Source organism: Melitaea cinxia, chromosome 18 (genome assembly GCF_905220565.1).
Source record: "Melitaea cinxia chromosome 18, ilMelCinx1.1, whole genome shotgun sequence".
Taxonomy (NCBI): Eukaryota; Metazoa; Arthropoda; class Insecta; order Lepidoptera; family Nymphalidae; genus Melitaea; species Melitaea cinxia.
This window is the reverse complement of record NC_059411.1, coordinates 8,318,326-8,344,127: the sequence shown is the minus strand read 5'-3', so window position 1 is coordinate 8,344,127 and position 25,802 is coordinate 8,318,326. Positions and strand designations below refer to the sequence as shown.

Here is a 25,802-nt window from a genome sequence, read left to right as displayed (position 1 = left end):
TAGTAAAATATTTTTTAAATATTATCACACTTATTAATTGCTGAAATTTTATCGAAGGCATAGTGACATGAAGTATACATAACATAACATACATGATATGAAATGATTTCCACCCAAGACCGTAGTTTTAATGTTCCAAGCATTATTTAATTGATATTCAAAATATAATAATAATAATCATATCGTTAAATCAAGAAAATAGGTATGCTTTAGCGTGTATATACATATGTAGTAATATCGCATATTTAATTAGTTTATTAATTTTCATATAAAATGTAAAAGTAGTTACTTAAATAAAAAAAATCTCTATATCTCAAGCTATAACCACATCAAACACCATTTTTGTACGTCGAACAGTAAAGATTTGTATTATGGACAATTGAAAAAAGCGATAAAGTCGATTTCTAGTTTACTTAAAAATTTTGAAATGAAACATTTCGTTGTTACAAAATCCTCTATATTTAAAGTAAAACATACTACATGTTTAACTACTTATTATCAATTACCATTTGCGTCTTAAATTTTTTTTTCGTGTTTACCTGAAATCGTGTAAACGTTAAAACCCAACTGCTCCTCTAAATATTTAGATAAGTCTATATTACCTTGCATATCATAAAGTTTTTCCTGTTACGCTTCATAGATTTTCCAGCATTTAAAATAGTAGTAGTAAATATAGAAAATTGATTCTTCAAGGAAAAGCAGACGCGCACCTTTTGCCAAAAAACGATTTTTGCAAATAGAACGTATTCAATTGAAACGCATTTTTTCCAAAGCGTTAGTAGATATACATACTCGTTTTGATTATATGTATTTGTAGATCATTAAAACCCTGTCTCAGAGAACACAAAGTGACTGATAGCAGTTGTTATAAACACGCGGTAACTACCGTTACTCTTGGTAATGAAAAAAAATTATCCATCAACCCCGGAGGAACCCCGGAGCATCCCGCACTGGAGCAGTGGAGCATGGCGTGTAAGGTAGGAGTTGATTTACAGTTTTCTTTCAGTTCAGTTGCAGAACAGTCAAAGAAAATCATTGTAACCCCGCTGAAAGTTCCAGATAGATCCAAATAAAAAACAATGATTTATGGGAAGTTATTTAAACTATTGTGTTTGAAACAGGGATTCCAAATACTTTATTAAAATTTGATACGTTAATATACAATTTTTATCCGGGCATTTTTCGATCCAGATATACTATCAGGATCCCCAATGGAACTTAACATTTTATGTCGGAGTTTTTCTACAGGGAATAAACACTATGTAACTATCCACCAATAAGTTAATAATTTACAATAACACTAGCTGACCCCGCAAACGGTGTTTTGCCATATTATCCCCCTTAATCCCCCCCCCCTCCCCCTTATAACTTAGGGGTATGAAAAATAGATGTTGGCCGATTCTCAGACCTACCCGATATGCACACGAAATTTCATGAAAATCGGTCCAACCGTTTAAGAATTACAGTACAAGTTTTATTTATAGATGAAAACATGTCTTAAAGTAATCATTGACATAAATCAAACATCGCCATTAGGGCCGTGTACATAGTAATAAATAACTATATTATCTACGTTTATATTAAAATGTCAAAGCGATTTCATTGTATGTCTAATCAGACAATAGCATTCAATCAATTTCAATTGACAGCACGTTTTAAGCAGTAGTCAGTAGAATAATATTATGTTTTGTTGTTAGGTTATTATAGGTCTTCATCTTATCATTATTAAATTGTGAAGTTATAAAATATTGGCAAAAAAATTAATGCTGTTTATTCTTATTTTGTACACAAATAATTAACTATTTTAAGGATTGTATTAAAATATATTGTTTTGCATTTATTTTTTATTATTGTAACTGAATGCATAATATCTCACGAATATTTAATAAATTTCAAGTCGATTGGAGAAAAATTGACGAAGTTATGAGTATTTTTAAAAATTCAAATGTCATACTTTGATATACTGTTAGTATATATTAATAACTGTGTCGACACAAAACATTCACAAAAACATGCCTTTTTTGTACGAATTAAGTGAATTCGCATTTCACGTACAGCCTAAACATACATGTGACTGATTCAAATATTTGGTTTGATCATTTACAGTAATATTACGTCAAACGCCAGTACTAATTACGAGCCTTTGCTCTCAAACATGGAGCTACCTTTACATTTTGCATGTATTGTTCTTTTTAAGGCAGGCCACCATGGTTTGTTGTCATTGCTATTTTAGTCTTACAAATTATAAATAGTTGTCAGCTGTCTCTCAAATTTGGAACTCAATTGTCAACCATCAATTGGTTGAATTAATTTATTTTAATTATTAAAATGCTAGCTGTGTTAAGCCATTTTAGTTTACCATACACACATACAGATTAACTTACTATTTTATACATATTACTACAGATTGACAGAGCCAGCAGATCCAAGGATGGTATTATCCTACGTCTATTGTCGACAGCCAATTAGTATATAGCCTCCTGGATGTAGATAGATAACACGGTTCCACTACCACCCTGGAACTTAAAAAGCCGACCGATGGCGGGATAACCATCCAACTGCTCGCTTGAAATATACAGACCGAAGACGGGCAGCAGCGTCTTCGGTGCGACAAAGCCAGCCCTGCGGTCAACCCGCCTACCCAGCGTTGTGACTATGGGCAATACACATTAGTTCACGCCATTTTTATGTCCAACAGTGGACTGAGATAGGTTAAAGTGATTGATGTAGATGAAGATGCATTTCATGATGATTTGACGGTTATACCAAATAGAGGTTGCTAATTATTGTCTATACAACAGGATTTAGAGATCCATGTTGCCTTTGGACACTGTATGCGTTGAGTTCCGATTCAGAGCAGTTATTTTTGAACCATGCAAAAATACGGGAGCTTGATTTCTTGGATAGCTAGTCAACTTAGCTAATTAACTCAAAGTTCAGATCGGCGTGTACAGACCTCACTAGAATACTGAGTGGCTAAAGATTTTATCCGTTTGAGTAGTTCAGAAGTATAACTAGACCGTAGTGGTATACATATGAATTTTAGGTAGACCATAAAATATTGGCAACATTATAAGACAACGCAGGTCTTCTAAGAGTAGTTTTTGATTAAGAAATATTTTTCAGTATCTTCTCGACGGCTGTGTCGTAAATGAAAGAAGACGGATCATTTGTGGCTCGCCACAGATTGAATTGAATACAATACAAGACCAAGTTCGTCAGATTATAATATTAAAATACATTTTAAATTCTGACGACAAGTCCAAACAAGTTCTTCAAACAAGCTAATGTCTCGTTTCATATACAAAAATTAGCAAATAGCACGTATACACGTCGTCTCAATAAAATGACGCATCAGACGGATTTAATTATTTTTAATTGACAGCAATTTATTTATTTGCTTTACGTCGTGTTTTCACCCGAGGTGTGCAACATACTATACACATATATCTACAAATACATACACACATAATACATAAGACATACAGATAAAGAAACTATTTATTAAAAATATTAATGGCTGGAAAAGTATCCAATTTGATGCTTAATCTTATACATATATTAGATGGATCTAAATCCAATTTGTACTAATTAAAATGGCAGGAAATGTATGTATGAGAATCATTTCTAGTGTTAGTTCAGGACTTTCGTGTACTTTTATACCAAATAAAAATTATTAATTATTTCCTTACCTCTTTCCCTTTGCTGGCTTGATCCAAATCCAATCTGTACTGGTTTGGATCCAAGAGTAGCCTAAATGTTCTAGAATCGCCGTCTAACTGTGGCCTAGGTTCGGGGCCTTCTTCGATAACCCTGCCCGAAGCATCGAGCATGCCTTCTACTTCACAACCTCTCACATACACTATCCCTGCTTGATCCACCATACTTCTCTTATAGTCATATTTCGTTCCTGCAAAATTATGAAAATAAATGTACTTTAGCTACAGCGTAATCTTTCGTAACTTTTTCTTAATTACCAAGCCTAGGCTAATTATCGTAGTCTTAAGTAGTCAAAAGATATTCAATATAAAGGATTAGGACAGGATTTTCCAATAAAGACTCATGTTATTCCAGTGGGCTATACTTGCGCTGGTAACAAGACTATTTATTATTCTAAAATGGTATACATATTGCTTTAGTGTCCAATGATATAATTTATTTCTGGTTTTTGTATTTAAATAATACATAGAAACATAATGTATTCATCGTTTGTATAATTAAGAAATAATAATTTCTTATTATTATTTCTTAATTAAGAATATAGCCACCCCCTCTCTTCCCGTGGGTGTCGTAAGAGGCGACTAAGGGATAACACAGTTCCGCTACCACCTTGGAACTTAAAAAGCCGACCGGTGGCGGGATAACCATCTAACTGCTGGCTTTGAAATACACAGGCCGAAGACGGGCAGCAGCGTCTTCGGTGCGACAAAGCCAGTACTGCGGTCACCAACCCGCCTGCCCAGCGTGGTGACTATGGGCAAAACACATGAGTTCACATTATTTTTAGCGTAAACTTGTGGAGGCCTATGTCCAGCAGTGGACTGTATAGGCTGTAATGATAATTAAGAAAAAGTATTGCATTTCATTGACATGCGAGTTAACTACTATCAGCAAGATAACTCATGTTCAATAAATAAAAAAAATAATTTTGTGTTGTCATTGACCAACTCGTGAAATTAATTCATTGCCGCGCGATTTATTTAACAGCCTTGAGTTCAGATCACTCTGATAGTTTCGTTACCTTGACTTTTATGGCTCAATAAATTTATGTAACTTTAGAATCTGTCTAAATTACTAACAAGATTCGCAAGACATTATAAGACTACGAATGTCTGATCTTCTTAATACATGAAGCAAAAACTTTGCACCCCTTTTTACGAAATTTGCGCGGACGAAGGAAGATGAAATTACACACACTTTTAGTTCATATAGAGAAGGAGTACAGATTTAACATAATTTTTTAAATCATTAAATCAATAAAAAAATAATTTATACATACCACCATTTATTTGACACAACACGCATATTTGGTACTCTTTTTTTATTATTATAGAACTATAAGTCTTTGACAACAGAACCTCAATAATGATCAAACTTATAATTTAAACTAGCTGACTCGGCAAACGTTGTCTTGCCGCTAAACGCTATTTAAAAATAGGGGTTGGTGGTAGAAGGGTGAAAATTAAATAAAAAATAAATAATTTATCTAAAAATTAAAAAAAAAGTATATATGGGTGGACTACCCTTAACATTATGCACACAAAATTTCATGAGAATCGGTCAAGCCGTTTCGAAGGAGTTTAACTACAAACACCGCGACACGAGAATTTTATATATTAGATTAATTATGGTCGAATTTTGAGCATTGGGCGGCCACTAGTTGAAATAATTATACGATGCCTAATTCAAATAATTCCTCTATTCGGGCCTATACGAAATCGTATATAGTGATAAGGCTGCCATTTCACATTTACTTTACTACATTGTTATAGTATTTTTTTCTACAGGTACTGTGAGCAATCTGTATGTATAAAATTTATTTGGCGAAACGTATGCGCGTACGCAAAGTGCATAACTTTTAAAATAATATAATAATTATAAATTGAATAATTCTTTTTTATGTTCGTTATTGTCATAAAAGGATTTATATAAAAGAATATTAAAAAAATCTATACCTACATATATTTGCGAATAAAAGTATAGTGATACGAAGTTTGCTGGGTCAGACACTAAAGTACAAAAAAAGTTTAGCAGAATAGAGTACGAGTAGGATAAGCGGCCCAAAAAGTATTAAAAATAGCTTGTAATCAGAGTAAGTATTCAGTTCATCTCGCAGCGTTATAGAAACAATTGATTAAAAAGACGGACGGAAGATTGGATATTTTTTCAAAACATTTTTTTTCATCACTATGATATTATTAAGTTTAGTTATTCTATAGAAAATTGAAAATCAACAAATAATTTATACGGATAATCCGAATAATTGAAATCAAGCAACTGTAGAGGTGGAGGTAAAACTATGTATAACACAACCATACAAAATGCGAACACGTGACTTGATGGAGAAAACAACAAGTTTTGTCTCGCTGTCTAAGGCCGGGCCTATTCAAAAAACGATTCGTTTTCTGAAAAAAAGTTTGTGAGTAAACCAATAGTTATTTATATACAAGAAATGGTAATGTTTCAGTTTCAGAATCAAGTTCTGAACTAAGTAATATAATAAACACCTGAGGAAATTCTAATGAGCACGGAAAGTTGTTTGTGTTTACATTTTACATTCTGCAAACTATCAGAATTTTTCCGAATCATCTGTTTTCTATGTTCGCCGAATTGATGTAAAACTCTTTCATAACAAAATCATAAAACGAAGGTTAGATTGTGGAATCGAAGTTTACGATGAAATATGTTTTTTTTTAAATAAATTATTTAAAAATCGTCTCTATGAATGCAGAGTTGCATATAATTAGAACAGCAATTACTCATGAAACATGAATCATAGGTTTATGTAGTTGTTATACTATTGGATAACTGTTTTTATTGTATGCCTCGTCAGCAACTTTCATTTAAATAAATAAATAAATAATATTGTTGTTTCTCGTTATATTTTACAGTCTATTTGCGTTAAGAAAATAAGTCATCGGTATCACTTACAGTTCAAATTGACCAGTCGAAGTAAACCATTCAGAGGCGTTCTAATTACTAGGATAAAATACCTTAAAATGAGTAGCTAAGCTAAGTTACAGCGATGAGTTACTATTATCTTAACGCCGATTGACCACAGTATTACTAATTTTACACGTATTATTTCGACAATATCATGTAGAATATGTAAATAGGCAAATTTTTAGATGATATTGCTCGTTTTAAATATATATTAGTATATCTATCTAAACAAACAATGGGGCAATTTTCCAAAATAGCCTGTCCTCTAAACGAATATTGTTAAGTAGGAGCTTACGAGTATTTCTGTGTTGGATTATCTGTTGCTTTGCGTAAAGTTTCAAAGAATATTGGAAAAAACAAATAGTTTAAAAATAGAATACTAATATATATTCTATTATTCTATATTGTCATTTATATAATGAATAAATAATGAATAATTTTTTATTTATATAATGAATAAAAGTTACTTTTTCATCAAAAAAGTTGTTTGATGATAAACTGTGCCCGAAGTAGTACTCATGTTGTTCGTACGAATACTTTAAGAGATACGGGAAGTTGATCATTAACGTCGATTACGACTCCACTTGACGGAAATTATAGTCACCAAAGAATCAGAATATACAGTAAAAAAAATTGATGCACAGTGAAGTAGGAACGGCTTCGTTAGTGAATTAACTGGTTTTAAAATTATAAATATAGTGCTTAAATTTATTTACATTACAAACGTTATTGTTATTTTCATCTTCGTTACCCACAGCGTATGTTTAAGGAGCATCGGTTCTTAAATTAAGTACGATAGGTTCTAAAATTGCTTGTATATCTTACCTATGCCTTGCGTCGGTCGAACGGTTAATAGGAAGCAGACGTCATGTTTCCTCAAGCACTCCCATTCGTGTTTAATTTCGTTCCGGACGCTCAGTGTTACGGTGACGTCAGCTCTCACTCTTGAAGGAGCTTTCTCTCCTATGTTCGGTTTCGCAACCTCGACAACAGCGAAGCTATGAATGGGATGGGCCATACGAGCCCATCCTCCGAAATACACGCTGCCGTCTTCTGCTAACCTAGTTTAAAATAATTATTTTCATTTCTAGTATTGTTTCTATTATTTTTTAGCATTGTGTAGCAATTTCATTTTTAGCATTTGAGTACAATGTTTGTGATATGTATTAATTTGATTAAGAATGTCTACAGATCCTTCACACTGAATCAATTGGCATCGCTGCTCTCTGCTCCGAGTTTTGTGAATTCGATTTCGAGTGTATAATATTATTTATACACATTAGTATCATTTATATCTTTGTCGAATATGAAAGTATTTATATAGAAAAATACAGTAGAAGTAAATGTTTAGGATTATTTTATTATCTTCTTTACATTTTTTAAACAAACTTGGTCAGTTTCTGATGTTACACAGCTATTAACGTCAGCTCTTATACTCCTAATTTTAGCTCGTTGCGTTAAGCCACCAAAATACATGCATACAATTTAATCATGTATTGTGCAATAAAGCATTAATAAATAAAGAAATATGTTAAATTACGACAGGGACATCTACCATGACAGACTAAAAACAAATATTTGCACACATTAAATATATTGAACGGGAAAACAGAAAAAATATTGATGCATATAATATGAATACAATTGTTTTCGCAGCATCAGAATGACCTTTAAAATTAATACACGTAAACAATTTGACTAATTTGATTAAATTTTTTCCGGTTGGGATAAATAAACCTATGAAAAAAGTCAATAACACAGTTGTTATCATTTAGGCAAAACAAAGTTTACCAAGTATTTCAATAAAATTAAGTCATTTTGATTAATTACCATGGCGCAAGTCGATATACAGCATCTTCGATATCCTGCCGTATTTCATCTGCAACAAAATTTATAAAAATACATATAGAGATGTACATGCGGGGGCAAAATTACCTCCGTTGTTATCTTCCCGAGTGACAGTAAGACAAACAATCTTTAGACAGTTTTAGATTTTGCAAATATTGTCCCGGCTATCTTATCTACGTCTTAACTAGCCTAATATATAATAGTTACATTATTTAATTGAATATGTTATCCAGTTTTTACATTCATTTGATTTATAGCTGACTATTTGAATTTTATTTTGAAATATCTCTTTATTTTCGCTAAATTTTATTTCTAAAATATTTAGACGTCGGTGTATTCAAACAAAATTAATAACATTAAACGCGCCTAATCAATTGATAATTTTAAATTAAATTTCACAACAAAATCGTTATAACATAATATTTTTTTTGAGAATTGCGTCTATTTGTTACTGTAAAGTTTGTACGTATTAATACAATGTCAATGTTTATTATCTTCAACTGACTTCCAAAAAGGTGTCCTCATAACTTTTAACTGGGTGGACCGATCTCGATGATTATTTTTTTAATCGAAAGGTGGTGATTGTCATGTTGTATCCTATTTAAATTTAATCGTGATCTGGCAAGAACTTTTTAAGTTATCTCTTAATAATACCTATTATTTGTCTATCTACGTTGTATTTACTGGTCGATGTAATGTTCGTTTGCGAGCGCAAACAATTATTAACATACTTTACTGCAATTAAACACACACAAAAATACTTTATACATCCAAAATGTATAAAGTAAAGGCATTTTTTTTTCACAATCTGTAACACTTAGGAATGACATGATTTTAAATCTAAATCAAATAATGCACTTGTGTAATCAAAGAATGCACAATGAACACAGCAGTATTATCTCAAAAAGAGGTACATTTTATTCGGCCCATGGCTATGCTATACAGTCTAAAATAAAAAGTCTAAACTAAAAATTAGACAAATCTAAAATTAAAAGTCATCTGAATTAGGGAATTAGTATATTCATATAAACATACATATATAAAAATCGATTTCAACTTACATCGACAAGTCGAAAAGATAGTTACCTTGTTCAATATATTAGGGGTAACTCAGAAACTCAGTTAGATCAAGTCAAATCTCGCTTTGAACTGGTTCACATGGCAAACACCAGCGTTCGAATAAAAAAAGAATTATCAAAATCGGTAAACCTAATAATAATTGTGTTTGCTCGCAAACGAAAAAAAAACCGACTTCAATTACATCGACGAGTAATACAACGTAGCTCGACGAAAAAATAGTCAAGCAACTACGCGTTATCAAAGATTACTCAAAAAGTAGTTATCAGATCTCAATAAAATTTATATGTGACCACATGATAAACATCAGCTTTCGATTAAATTAAAAATTATCAGAATCGGTACACCCAGTAAAAAGTTATTGCAGATTTTCGAGAGTTTCCCTCGATTTATCTGGGATCCCATCGTCAAGTAAAAACGCATTATTAGATATAGCTCGAAAAGTAGTTGTTAGATCTCAAATAAATTTAAATGGGACCAATTGGCACACACCACCTTTCGATTAAAACAAAATTTGTCGAAATCGGTCTACCCGGTCAAAAGTTCTGATGTAACATACATAAAAAAAAAAAAAATACAGTCGAATTGAGAACCTCCTCCTTTTTTGGAAGTCGGTTAAAAAGTTAAGTAACACACATAAAAAGGATACAGTCGAGTTGAGCGCATCTATTTTTTAAGTCGTTTAAAAAAATATTTAATATAAAACATAATTGTGTTTGCTCGCAAACGAAAAAAAACCGACTTCAATTACATCGACAAGTAATACAACGTAGATCGACGAAAAAATAGTCAAGCAACTACGCGTTATCAAAGATTACTCAAAAATTAGTTATCAGATCTCAATAAAATTTTTATGTGACCACATGATAAACATCAGCTTTCGATTAAATTAAAAATTATCAAAATCGGTACACCCAGTAAAAAGTTATTGCGGATTTTCGAGAGTTTCCCTCGATTTATCTGGGATTCCATGATCAGATCCTGGTTTCCTTATCATGGTACCAAACTAGGGATATCCTCTTTCCAACAAAAAAAAAAGAATTATCAAAATCGGTACATCCAGTAGAAAGTTATGCGGTATAATACAACGTAGGTCGGCGAAAAAAGCGTCAAGTAAAAACGCATTATTAGATATAACTCGAAAAGTAGTTGTTAGATCTCAAATAAATTTCATCATTGCAGCCTTTACAGTCCACTGCTGGACATAGGCCTCCACAAGTTTACGCCAAAAATAGCGTGAACTCATGTGTTTTGCCCATAGTCACCACGCTGGGCAGGCGGGTTGGTGACCGATTTTTTGGTGACAAATAAATTTAAATGGGACCAATTGGCACACACCACCTTTCGATTAAAACAAAATTTGTCGAAATCGGTCTACCCGGTCAAAAGTTCTGATGTAACATACATAAAAAAAAAAAAAAAAAAAATACAGTCGAATTGAGAACCTCCTCCTTTTTTAGAAGTCGGTTAAAAATTACATTCTGTCTCTCAATAAACTACACATATTACACTGACTACAGATATTAAATGCATATTCGTATAAAATTACCAAAAGATCGTATTGGAATCACAGTTTATATTAAATATTATATAAAAAATATTTAATTAATGCATTTGCTTTTTAAAGAAACACAATTCTGAAGTGTTTCCTGGTGGCCAAGAACTGTAATATGAAATTCACTGTCGTGACTAATTTGAAGGTTTTTACTTGTCTTTCTAAAAAGTTTTTTACTTATTACTGAATTTGTTTTCGATGTTTTATAAAACTGGTACAATTTTACATGTATCAAAAAGTATATCCTCATAGCTATCGCTTCAGCCAGTAATAAGGGCATAGGCCTCTTTCCTCATGTAGAAGAAGGATCAGAGCTTAATCCACCACGCTGCTTCAATGCGGGTTGGCGGATATATTCCCTACTATGAGTAACAACCGGGACCGACGGCTTAACGTGCTCTCCGAGGCACGGTGGGCATCAACGGCATCATCTCAAACGGCATGTTGAAATTATACATATATATCTCCATTTGTTCATCTCCAATTACGATATTGCAGTCTGTCACTGCCTCATCTCTTTCAAACACCATCACTTTCGTCTTCTTTACATTAATTTGTATTGTATTGTATTGTAATCTTCATTCCCTTTCTTACAAAAGCTCCACTCATATCAGTTACCATCTCCTCCAACTCCTCTGGCGAAGACGCAAGTAATAAGTCTCGTTCTCTCGTAAAAATTTATGTGTTTCTTTCTTCATCGTGATATCGAGTTTCAAATCACGATTCTAAAGAAGTTTCACTTGAAGCTGTTATAGCGACAAGTTAGAGGAGGTTGTGGATTGTTTGGGTATAACAACAGGAGCGTAATTCTGTTACTTCAATCGTGTTCTAATGATCGATCAGGGACGTTTGTAATATGACTTTTAAAATAAATTAACAATAAGAATTAGTGATGTAACAATTTGACACGATCTAATTGGAATACGGGGCCAGATGTCAAAATATTTTAAGTAGTTATTTTGCACTGTAAGATCACTAGCCTAGCCCCACTAGCTTCCACGTAATAACTCATAAAGCAGATAATGAACGCACGCACAGCTTTTGAGTTTTTCCTATGTTGACGCGTTGGCGCAGCGGTAACAGCACTGCCTGTTGAGCTGGCGGTCGTGGGTTCGATCACCGCTCACGACAGACATTTGTATTATCCATATACATACCGTGGTCTATTCGTTTGTACTTGTGTATTGTAACATATTCCTTCATTTTCCATATATTATCCACCAACCTGCATTGGAGTTCTCCTACATGGGGAAAGAGGCCTAATATCCCCAGCAGTGGAATATTACAGGCTGAAGTGTATATTACTTCATAAATACTTTGAAATATTCTAAAGTAAATAAACAATTTCTGTACTCCTGATGCTCTAAGCGTTCAAACAAAGAAATATAATGAAACTATTCAATTATGGTAATCGTCTCAATGAAACGATTACGATCAACAGATTCAACCATTATTAATATTCCTAGAACATAAATGATTCTATGCAGTAACATGATACAACATCAAGCATGAAATCACAAAATAGTATCATTAAGCCCAACCCACAATCCTTAGCATATAATCAAGATTAAGACCTTCGGAAAATACATTTTATGCAATTACGCATATAAGTAAGCCACATAGACGAACCATTAAAAATATTAACGTTTTTAAATTTAGCCAATCACGATTTGTTTATATCACCATTTGGAAATCGCTGGTGAGGCAACTTAAGTCAGTTTTACAATTGGTCACATAATTTAAAGTGTTAAAAAGTAAAGTTATTTCGGTATTATTGGTGGGCAGTCTGTAAGAACTATGTAGTGATAAGACCACACGTACTGTACGGAATATTCAGCTTTGTAATTTATAATTATAAATTATTCATTATATAATAATCCAAATATACTTACATGTACTTTCCAGTCGAAACAGATTAAAATTTCTCAGTAAATAATCGTGTAGAGTCAAGAACTGTAGGTTCAATTTCGGTAAGGCGAGACAGTTTTCGCCGCTGTATATCTCCGTAGGCACCACGTTTTCATCCCAAATTATTTCTTCGGTCGGATACAGTGGCATTAAGTTTAATTCTTCTAATTGAGATATTCGACGTTCGTGGCGAGATATCTATGGACATTTTTAAATTATTGTAATATTTATATATTTAACATATTAAGAATATATTGTATATGGTTTCCAATTAATGGAATAATGGAATAATGGAATAATGGCATTAACCAATGAGGTATAAATATTTAAAAAGATTAAGTAACAGACTTAAAGAACTAATCTAAAATACTTTATTATATGAAAATTGTAAATATGCAATGAAAACAAAAATTAATTCTACTATCGCCGAGATTAGTATAAAGATAGGAAAAGAATATCAGGTCATGATGACCTAATATTTCTATAATTTTTAGGTTCCTTATAATATATATTACCAGTAACTCCTTTAAAAACTCTTTATCCAGTCGGTGCCATGGAGCCTCTTCTTCTCTCCCTTCAGGCGGCACGAGGTTCAGGTACGTGGCAATCGCACGAAGAGCTTTATCGCTACGTAAGAAAGAATTAATTTCGTTTAGATTTAGCTTTTCTTGCATGATTGGTAAATTAAATTTACAACAAATAAATCACTCTATTTTTCTTCTAGCTAAGTCCAAAACTCGGGAATGGAACCAATGGAACTGAACCAATTCAACTTTTTTTATAACTACGTATATAAAATCATGGTCATGAATTGAATCATCATAAAATCTCAAATACCGCTGGACGCATTAAGATAAACTTTGGCAGGAAGGTAGTTTACAGTTAGTAAACGTCCGCTAAGAACGGATTTTCCAATAGGTGTCCGTAGGGCTCTAATGGCTTTTACAGGTTTGTATGAAAGTCCTTTATTTTTGACCGACTACCAAAAAATAAAATTGTCATAAATGTCGTATAAAAAGAGGTTGTAATATATCCTCTTTTTAAATATCATTAATTTCTACGCGAGCAAAGCCGCGAACAACGGCTAGTTGTTAATATTTTGATATGCTACTACCGTGGCAGTGTGATATTTACTTATATGTACGAGTACTTGCGCGGGACCTTTTAAACGAATAAGAACTTTGACACAGTTCATTTCACAGAATAATTACTCAGAATATTGTTGTGAATTAGTAATAAATTGATTATTAATTAATAATTGTGAGTCTTCAGCATTACACGTCATTTTAAGGTGGTGGCAGACAAGGTGTTTTGGATATCAACCAACCAACAATCTTGACATGTTATCAACTATTTTTCACACATACTTAGGCGAATTTAGTTATGTGCATTTTATTTAAGCAATTCTCGGTAGAATATATTAAATTCCCACAAATAAACGCGTATTGCGTTGTTCGGTAGCCATCTGGCTTCTTAACGTCGACGCCATCTGTTTAGTGCATCTATGCTATTTAAAAAGATCTTGCTAAACTTTAATATTTCAACAAATTTGATGATGCGTTGGCGCAGCGGTCACAGGACTGGCTGTTGCGCTGGCGGTCGCGGGTTCGATCAACGCTCACGATAGACGTTTGTACAGGCTATATAGATGTTTGTCATGGTCTGGGCGTTTGTGCTTGTGTATTAAAGAAAAAAAAAACTTAAAAGATAAAGGCTTTTGTTTAGTTTAGGGAAGGAAGCAAAAGTTCTGAATTGTCTTATTTCACTACCACAAATCATCCAGTGATGTAGATCATAAAATCACTGCACTTTTACATATAATACAATCTTTACTGTAACACACTTTCAGTTCTTGTTAAGTAATATAACTTCAACTAACGTAGACAAACACATTACCTGAGGTTTCCAAAATGTTTGTTAAGTGATTCTCTCGTGTCAACACTGGCAACATTTGCCAGTGAAAAGAGTCTCAAGTCGGGAAATTTGGAAAATGCGGCTTTCTGAAAGAAATAAATTTATTTAAGAATAATATTATTGTCATTTTTAAATTAAAATAAGTCTAGTATTTCTTTTTTTTACTTTCGTTTTCCAATTGAAACCTTTTTTTATTCTTTCTTTTTTTTGCGCATAAACTAATGCAATAAAAATTAAACTTAACCAAGGGTTAAACTTAGGAGTTTGTGGTCGATATAATCACTAGGCCATCGGTCATTATAATTGTTTTCAAATAAAATCACAATTAAAATACGTCAAGAGTGTTAATTAATGACTCAAGAAGGCCAGTAAGACGTCAAAAGCTATATTTAAAGGTAAAACAAATGTTTAATTCCATTTTAATTTTCATTGATTGTCATGCATGTGTTGTGTTCTTATAATGCATCTCAAATACGGCCAGACAAAGTGGCGTTTTGTCGAAGAAAATTAAAAAAAAAAAAAAAAATATTGTATTTCATACAAACCGATTAAAACAAAAACCTGTCTTGAATATCGTATTTTTATCCTCTTTTTAAGTGACTTCAAAAAAGGAGGAGTTTACTCAATTCGACCGTATTTTTTTTAATGTATATTCGAGGATAACTTTGTCGTTTATGAACCGATTTTGATAATTCTTTTTTTTTGTTGGAAAGGAGATATCCCTGGTGTGGTACTATGATAAGGAAACCAGGATCTGATAATGGGATCCCAGAGAAATCGAGGCAAACTCTCGAAAATCCGCATAACTTTTTACTGGGTGTACCGATTTTGATGATTTTTAATTTAACCGAAAGCCGATGTTTATCATGTAGTCAAATAACAACTTTTGGAGTAATCTTTGAGAATTTGTATTAACTTGACAATTTGTTCGTCAACCTACGTTGTATTACTTGTCGATATAATTGAAGTCGGTTTTTTTTCGTGTGACTGCAGTCAACACAATTATTAAAGGTCTCACAAAAACCTTTTTCATGAACAATCGTTCTAAAAATATTTTCAAAAACTTAGGTAGATGCTATTGATTACACTCCACGATCGAACGCACTTTAATCAATTTAATATAAACACTATACGAGATACTATACTAAACTACTACACTAAACGAGTAGTTTTGAAAGTGAAACAATAGTTACATTGAAACATAAACATAGTTCTATTGAAATCAATTATATTTTCCATATTAAAACAGCAGCAACGGTATTTCCCATAGACGATTCTTCAGAATCATAGAAACCATTTGTTTAAGAGTACAAAAACACCTTCCATGAGCAGCATGATTGTTCTAAAACACCAATGAAAATATCCACTTCGTTTTTACAAAACAGAGACTTTTATTATTCATCATTTCTAATTTAAAAATACGAAATTTCAATTAATAACGTAGTCAGTCCTTAATGAACCGTGGGGCTTATGTAACTTTTTATTGTAGTCGGTAAAACCTAAAAGGCGTATTATATATATTTCATAATTTATATTTACATAATATAAACAAGATTCTTTTGTTACAGATAACATTGAATCCGTCACACACGAGAGGGGGCGATCCCTATATAATTGTTATGGCTGATAGGTTTTCCTTCGAATGAGGAATGCGACAAGTACGGCGTTTCACACAAGACATACTTAACTTCAAAGTAATTAAAACATGTTACTTAAATACGTTTCATAAAAAAACTTTACTTTTATAGACTCGTTAGTTGAGGCGTTTTATAAATACTATGAGTGAGACGATAATAATCAGGTAACTTTTAAAAGTGGTCTTTTTATATTTACGATTTTTGAACAAAGATTTTCAGATTCTCCTTCCGAGGATTGCGATCAATTTTATTTTCTTCAAACCAAGGCTAATATAATGTAAATTCTTTAAACAATAATAACAAAAAGATTTTCTTTCAAATGCTGCTATATGTGGAATTGTGAAATATGGGGACGTTTAGTTTTAAAAGTTACGTTTCACTATTTAACTCATAATAGGTTTACTGACTAGCCTTAAGCAATTAATAATACTACTGAAAATCCTACACTAGTAAGAATATTTTTATTTTTTCAAATATCATAAGCATACCTGCAGAGAAGTGATTCTGGAGTAATGCTGCAGCGTCATATCGTGATCTGTCATGGGGTCGCCGGTCTCATCGCTGATCTCGAATCGAGCATAAAACTTGAGCATCTGTAGAAGCTGCAAGGAAATTAAAATATTTTAATTATACATTGTTAAGATTTTGCAGTCACTATTAATATTGCACGCCTCCGGTTGTGCTTTACTCTCACAAAACGAAAAATACGGGAAGCGCTCTTAAACCTCTATATTTTTACGACCATGCATTAAACACATTTATTATGTATAAAAACACACTTTTATACAGATGCACATCAAATTACAAATTAAATAATCAAATATTATTTATTAGTCTGTTTTGAACATTATTTTAGTAAAAAATAATCGATTAAAAATATTATAGGTGTTGGACGTCAAGGTTTGGATGTATGGATGACAGCAAAATAACGCGAGAAGCACTTGACGAAATAAGCTGTTTTTTATTATTATATCAGGAAACTAATAACTAAGAAGCCCATTGAATATGAAGGCTGAAAATTCTTAATTTTTTTGCAATAAATATTTTTACGTTTCTATCATACTAATATAGAATCAGAGCCATCTGTGATTATTTGCATGAACAAAATCAACGAATCCGGGGCAAATCGCTGGTAGAGGTATAAATACATATAAACTGATACAAAAAAGGTAAATCAAAAAAGTTATTATATCAAATAACCGCATCTACTTTACATTTAATACTCCTTCCGTTCGATATATAAATATTAAGAGTATTTAAAGTGTATTTTAGCAAAATACAAATATAGAAGTATGTGGCAAAATTAAATGCCTACCCTCATATGTGGTTGAACGACCTCTGTGACGAGTTATTTCTGTTTTTATAAGAAACGTCTCACACTCAATCGCCTTCAGTTCAATAAGAATAGAATTTCGGATCTGCAACTATGACATACATCTGTACGGTTTTGTAGAACTCATTATAATTATACATTGGTTTAACTTTCTTGCGTCGCACTGTAGATAGTCTCATTCGTTTACGTTTTTCTCAATTTAATTTATTTTAGCCAACCATGTTTTTTTTTTCAAATGTATTTTACATAAAATCATAATACAAATATAATTTTTAGTATGATAACGACATATGCTTAAAACATGCACGATTACGTCACAAGAAGTTACAAAGAAACGGGTTTTCTTTTGTATTTTGAACTTACATGTATTCATTATTACTTTATTAGCATTTATGAGTGCATTATATACACTATTCTTTAGTATATAACTAGCAATTGGCTCGATCATCACAGATCGTGGCGGGAAAAAACGATTAATGCGACTTATATCGAACCTAAGCTAATAAAAAATATATATATTTATTTACTATAAGATGTGATATCAAAGACTCACAAACCATACAAACTAATTCTCGGGCACAAGCTAGTCCCTATAATGAACTGCATACCGTGAATAATGACGACGACGACTACAGGAAATGCCAAAGACAGGGTTTCTTTCATATTTTGTAGTTATCAACGAACACCATGCATTCTTAGTAAAGCGAAAGTAAACCATTACTTTCCGATAAGATAGCTGCAAACCGTTTACAAGTGAAACATTGAAGCCATATTTGTGATTCAGATGAGTTCAATCTAAACTTAAATATCTCTGAGATAAATGATTTCAGCGATTGTTCAATAGCTTAAAAAATATATAGCACTTGGTTCGAAACTATATTCTGCGTTTATATTTTGCATATACTACATTTGTTTGTACAATATTTTAAGGATCTCATTAATGTTACAAATATTTTAACATTTATTCATACGGAACGATTTAGATAGTGTCCTAACAAAGTGGCGCGCCGAATCCGTGGCGCCAGCCGGCGTGCCACTCCACAATAACACTATTAAACAATTGAATTTTTGATTATAACTAATTTTAAAACTGCAATATCTTTTAGAATTCTTATTTATATATTACTAGCGGACCCGGCAGACGTTATTCTACCCGGACCATATTTGATTTTTGATATACCGACAGTAGTGTAACCTACCGGTCCAACTGTGTTTACAAACCATCTATGAACCCATTGAAATGTACAAATGTGTTGAAATGTAAAATCTGAAGCCCAATCGGTTTAGCCATTTAGAAAAAGTTAGGTGCAAACACATGTACAGAAGAATTATATATATTAAGTTATGGTTAAAGACAATTTTAAGATAGAAACTAAATAAATATATAGGTAGTATAGCGAGTTATAGCGAGCTATACCGACAAGGCTTTGTATTACGAGTCGTATAGTAAATACGAGTATAACTTGAAGTACTTAGTTTAAACGAGTTGTAAGTTTGTAACTCGTACATTGCTATAAAATTAAGTGGTATATTTGTATAACACGAAACGCAATCTATCTTGTATTAAGTTATTTTTGTCAATGTAAAGTTTTTCTAAAAGAAACTACTACTCAGAGATAAGATCACCGTAATAAAAAGTGAGATACAATGTTATAACAATGAATGATTCATTACAGGATCCCAATATATCAACATCAATAAAACTAGAGTCTATAACTTGTCTTACGAATACGCTGAATTTTGGTCCGAGTTCGGGTAAATATTGGCAGTTGGCGGTACTATCACGTTTAAAAACTTGCGGCCATGCCGCCAGTTGAAGGAGGTCAGCATGCGCGAGCGCATTCGCCGTCCGGAACATAACGTAAAATATATTTTATTCGACACTATTACCTCACGATAACCGTTATGTAAATATTTGCTAATATTTATTGAATGGTGACATAAGTGATAATAAATTTTAAAGTGTATTTGTTTAAAAATGACGCGAAAAATGGAAATATTTTTACTTTTTGTCGTCTTCGTGAACATGGTCACCGGCGACCCAGAGGAATCTTTCTGCTGTAAGCCCGGACAAGGAATTTTGGCAGATGAGGGGAACGTTTGTGTCGATATCAAACATAATGTAACATCGAAAACCAAGTTATTATGTGAAAAAGTGGACGCTATTACAATATCGAGATTGAATTTTACTGTTTTAGATGATGGCTCACTGCTTATATTGATTGATGGGATGGAGCCGCAAGTCGATAAAGAAAGGTAAGTTACGAAAAAACAACATCTGATTCAACGTTATAAGGGCGACAGATCGTTTTACAGGATATAAATTGTAATAGTTTGAAAGAAAGAAAACGAATGCTATACTATTTGGAATGGAAATTTTAAGAAATTGTGAAAAGAATTAAATAAGTTACTCAAATAATTATGTTAGCTGTTTTTAACGATTAATTATTTTTTTTTAAACTGACTGTGTAGGATTAAAAAATGTCACAAATTCTTCTTCTGATATTTTAAGTGTAATTTTACAAACTATTTATTTAACACACAAATGTTAGACAAAAATTTTAGAGAAAAATTAATTTGTAAATATTCATTCATCGTTTGTAGTAATGGCTTCTAACAGTGCCAAAAAATGTATATATTTATCATCCTGTTAATTTTGTTTTTTGATAATTTATGACAGCGAATCATTTTGTTTTAACAAATGATCTGTTAATTAAATTAACAAATATTAATTGGTAAACGATATGAGAGATAAACGACATTTTTACATATACTCGTACATAAGTCCGTTAGAGTTAATTTTGATAATAAATTTATAAAATTCAAATACACTTTTAAGTAAAATAAAAACTATTCATATATTTCGTCTATACACACTTACAAAGTTGCTTTAAATATTGGTTAAGAAATAAGTTTAAATTAAATTGTGTTGACATGATTTTGTACTAAGGTGTATTGATCTGCTACAAGTTAATGCGCGCCGGTAAACATAACGGTTTCTTAGTGCCAACCAAACTATTGTTTTTATCTCAATTCCATGATAAACATACGCTATATATACTAAACACGTTTACAAGTTTGAGCTATTTGCAGCATTTATTACTTACATTACTTACAATTGCATCACAGCACATTTATAATAAATATTATGTATATTTACAAATTTAGCGATTTTTTTGACAAAAATGGTAATAAAGGTAAAATATAACTACGAGAAGGAATGTTCAAATTGTGGCCTTCGAAAAGTGAAGATTTCCTTACTGGGCCAATGTATGCGCATATAATTATAACAAGATTCTAAAAACGATTTTACAACTATAAATAAATCTATATCATTCTGTTCAAGATTATATTAATGACAAAGTCGTGTGGGTTGAGTGGCGCTATATTTTATGCAAGACTGAAGAATGAAGATAAAATTTATAATATTTTTTTTTTTCGATAATCATACTTATAAATAATACATATATAAATAAATATATATCTTACACCCGGACTCGGGGTGGGAATCGAACCCACAATCCCCGGAGCAGAAAGCAGGGTCACTACAAACTGCGCCAACGGGCAAGTAAATAGTTATAATGATCGAAAGTTTTTAAATTAGCAAGTTAATAATTTATTTACAAAAGACTATTATAATTTCTGAAATGACGTATCAGAGGCTGCTTTTGGAGCCTTTGGTTCTACTTAAATTTACTTGAGATCTAACAACTACTTTAGAGTTACATCTAACAATGCGTTTTTACTTGACTATTTTTTCGTCGACCTACTCTTACTATACGTTGTATTATACCGCATATCTTTTGACAGGGTGTACCGATATTGATGATTTTTAATTTAATCAAAAGCTGTCTTTAAACTTAATCGATATATGCTAACAACTTTTTGAATAATCTTTGATAACGCGTATTTACTTGATTATTTTTTCGTCTACCTACGTTGTATTACTTGTCGATGTAATTGAAGTCGGTTTTTTTTTTGTTTGCGAGAAAATACAATTATTAATAAGCAATGTTATCAAATCATTAAAAATAAATATAAATTTAATAAACAATAAATTTGTTAATTATATGTGTAGGTAGGTACACATATACACTGTAGCACTCGATTTATCAAAATCTTAATTATAAGGGTTCCTGTTTCAACACGTTACTTATCTCTAGACTTATTAAAAGTGTGTGTATTGGTTGTGTTTGTGTATTAAGTAATTTCTCGAAAAATTGTATATATGACGAGCGAGTTTTTTTTTAAAAGGACATGTCAGAAAAGGTTACATGTAACTTTATTCTTGTAACTGATTCTTAATCAATATATATATAAAATTCAGCGTGTCGACGTAATTGAAGTACTTTTTTTTTCGATTGCGACCATACACATATATTATTTTGTTTTAAGGCGTTCACTATCCGGCGTTTGAAAAAAAGTTTATTTTCTTTTTAATTTTTACCTGATTTAGAATGGGCACAAGGATAATAAAGCTTGTATTTGAATAGCCAAGTAAAAGTAATAGATTCCAAAAACTAATGAGAATTTTTCCTCGTTATTTTCAAAATAAATTACAATGGATGCATAAATTTTAACTATTTACAAAATCGTTTCAAATCAACAAAAAAAAAAAATACGGATCAGTTATATGATTTTAACCTTATCTTAAAGATCCCGGCCCATTCCTCAAACTTTTACTCTAAATCCTTTACTCAACAGTACAGCTTGTCGGTTGTGGAATTCATTACTATGGAACGAGTAAAATCATTAATACTTTTAAGAAACTCTTCAAAGAAATGTATAGCTCGTTTTAAAGTATGTTGAATAATGTCATAACTATTACTTATATTAGGTATTCGACTTTGATGTTGTCTTTTGTTTTCTTTCATTTTAGTTACTCTTTTACTATATGTATAGATGTTAAGGTATTTGTGTATGTATGTATATATGTATTATTATTTTAGATATTTATATTTTTTATTTGTTTTTCTTTCTTTCATATATTTTTGCCCCTTCCCACATTTTTTTTATCAGTCCTATTGCCCAAAGTTTGCGTGGAAGAAATCGCTGCATTGGCGGTGGCGGTAAGGCCGCCTGTTGCAACTGATGCAACTGTGTTACTTACAATTATTGTAATTCTATATTTTGTCAATTATGTTTTGGTGTGAAAAAAGTATAAATATATAAATAAACAAAGTAAATGTGTTCAAATGTAAATATAAAACAGACGTCCAATAAATATAATCAATTAAATATTTCTAAGTTTAATTTCAAAGTAAACATTGAAACACGTTTTCAATGAACCATACATAAAATCCATTAATTAATATTTACGACATGAACGTACAGCATGCGGAAAATAATAAAACATGGAAAATATTTGTGTTTTCAGCTTCTGTGTAGCGAATGAAACAACAAATTCAACTGAAAGAGTTCTGGTACTGTGCGCTGACGAAGAAGAACCAATCATAGATGACAGCGTGTTAGCGTATTGCATGCTTGTGTCCGTTATATTTCTGAGTCTGACTGTTGTCGTATATTGCATATTGCCGGAGATGAGGTGGGTTTTTGTTTAAAGTTTTTTTTAATAATAATTTTATAAAGTTATTGTTATCCATATTTCAAGAAGTAATTTTCCAAGCTACTTAAGTCCACTTTCCCACAATTTCACATACGAAAATCATTTAAAAGCAAACTCGTTTGTAGTCTATTGTTTCTAAACAGTGACAAATACAAACTAAAAAGTATTTTTAGTAATGTACGTTAAATTAGGATTGTCTGAAAAAATAAACTTGAAGAGGACAGTTTTGTAAATTACTTCCTCATTAATAAATAGTCACTTAATTGCAGGTCTAGATTAACTTTTATTGAGCAATGTCATTCTAAAAATAGGCCTAAATGTAGAATGTTTACAGCGCCGGAACCAGTTTAATTAATTATCAGTCTATTTACACGTGTGGCTTCAAAATATATGTGTTGTTTTTGTTAATTTGTTATGGTAAATATTCGTGTGCGTGTAATGATTGTATAAACGTATAATAATATTTTTTTCGTCCTGTTATCACTGATGTTAATAATGTAATAATATAATGTCCTTTTTAAATAGGATACTTTTTATAATAGATGATATAATAGATTAATAGATTGATTGCTTGATATAATAGATGTACTTTTTATGCATACTTAAAAAAAATATTAGCATTCTGCACTCCTTCTCTATATTAACTATAAGTGTGCGAAATTTTATACACCTCCGTCCGCGCAATTTTCGTAAAAAGGGGTACAAAGTTTTGCTTCACGTATTAATATATAGATAGGTAACGTATTATAATTTTAATACGTTATTATAATATCAAATATGATTTCCAATCGCAGAATTTTTGCGTGACGACAAGTTACTAACAATTTTATTTTTTATTGAAATATAATTAAAATACGATACCCAAAAGCAAATGAGCGTGATGAAATTGAGTCCGGCTTTGAAGTGTAGGTACTGTGTTTAACAACTTCATTCATAGCTTTTCGGTAGACATCTCCGAGAATGTGATATTAAATGAATACTATTTTTTTCACTTAGGACAGGAAAAGATTGGTATGAGAGTGAATTTTAGTGAAATTTACATTACGTCCAGCGTAGGCCCGTTCTTTAAATAGTATTATAGAAATTATCGAAGCTAAAAAAAAACAAAACATTAAAAGTTTTATCGAATTAATTAATTAAAAAACTGTCCTTGACGCTGAATGTTTCAAATATCGATAGTATTATTGCTATACATTAGTCACTACGCGTAGATGACTGGTAAAACGTCTGTGATACAATTACAAAATTATAAGCAACAATTCGTATCTCGTTCGTATTTACGGCAGTAAAGAATATAGCCACCCCCTCTCTTCACAGTTCCACTACCACCTTGGAACTTAAAAAGCCGACAGATGGCGGGATAGCTATCCAACTGGCTTTGAAATACACAGGCTGAAAACGGGCAGCAGCGTCTTCGATGCAACAAAGCCAGCCCTGCGGTCGCCAACCCGTCTTCCCAACGTGGTGCAAAACTCAAGCAGTGGATGCGATAGTGTCGTTGGACGTTAGTGCCTTCTGTCGTATCAATGACCGAGTCACCTGAGTTTTACACTTAATTCGATTATTTATAGACAATTTTCCCATGTCCTCTCAACATTTATTTTCAAATTTACGTAGTAATGAACTTACTATAGAATTTAGCCACCCCCTCTCTTCCCGTGGGTGTCGTAAGAGGCGACTAAGGGATAACAAGGTTCCACATCCATCTTGGAACTTAAGAAGCCGACCGATGGCGGGATAACCATCCAACTGCTGGCTTTGAAATACACAGGCCGAAGACGGGCAGCAGCGTCTTTGGTGCGACAAAGCCAGTACTGCGGTCACCAACCCGCCTGCCCAGCGTGGTGACTATGGGCAAAACACATGAGTTCACGTTATTTTTGACGTAAACTTGTGGAGGCCTATGTCCAGCAGTGGACTGTATAGGCTGTAATGATGATGATGATGATGATGAACTTACTATTGTTTCATTTTTATCACGTATAATTTCAGCTATGGTATGGTACTATATGGACCATAAACGGAAGGACGCCAGTTTAGTCATGTTGGCATGTGTTAATAAGGATAGTATATAAAAAAGGTAACAAAAACGATTGAACAAATGATTGAGAGCTAAACGTAGGTAACACTTACGTTATTAAAGACAACAAAACATATGGTATACAAAAAAAAAGTGTTTTTGTATTGAGCGAGGTTATAGACAAGGGCACCTCCGCACCTTCTCCTATCTATAAAATTCTTCAGTCTATAAAATTCGTATAACACGTGGTAAGATTAATAAAAACGTGAAGACTATTTACA

At 32.1% G+C, this 25,802-nt stretch overlaps 1 protein-coding gene across 1 annotated transcript in view; it reads right to left on the bottom strand.

The window, feature by feature from the left end:
- LOC123662244 (RNA helicase aquarius) overlaps positions 1 to 25,802 on the bottom strand; it is a 110,169-nt gene that overhangs the window by 37,319 nt on the left and 47,048 nt on the right. The window contains exons 7-13 of the mRNA XM_045597115.1: positions 17,091 to 17,204; positions 14,948 to 15,051; positions 13,567 to 13,678; positions 13,036 to 13,249; positions 8,494 to 8,542; positions 7,489 to 7,724; positions 3,693 to 3,910 (exon numbers count right to left, since the gene is read on the bottom strand). Of these exons, the coding sequence (XP_045453071.1) occupies positions 3,693 to 3,910; positions 7,489 to 7,724; positions 8,494 to 8,542; positions 13,036 to 13,249; positions 13,567 to 13,678; positions 14,948 to 15,051; positions 17,091 to 17,204 (1,047 nt within the window). The remainder of the gene's footprint in view (positions 1 to 3,692; positions 3,911 to 7,488; positions 7,725 to 8,493; positions 8,543 to 13,035; positions 13,250 to 13,566; positions 13,679 to 14,947; positions 15,052 to 17,090; positions 17,205 to 25,802) is intronic.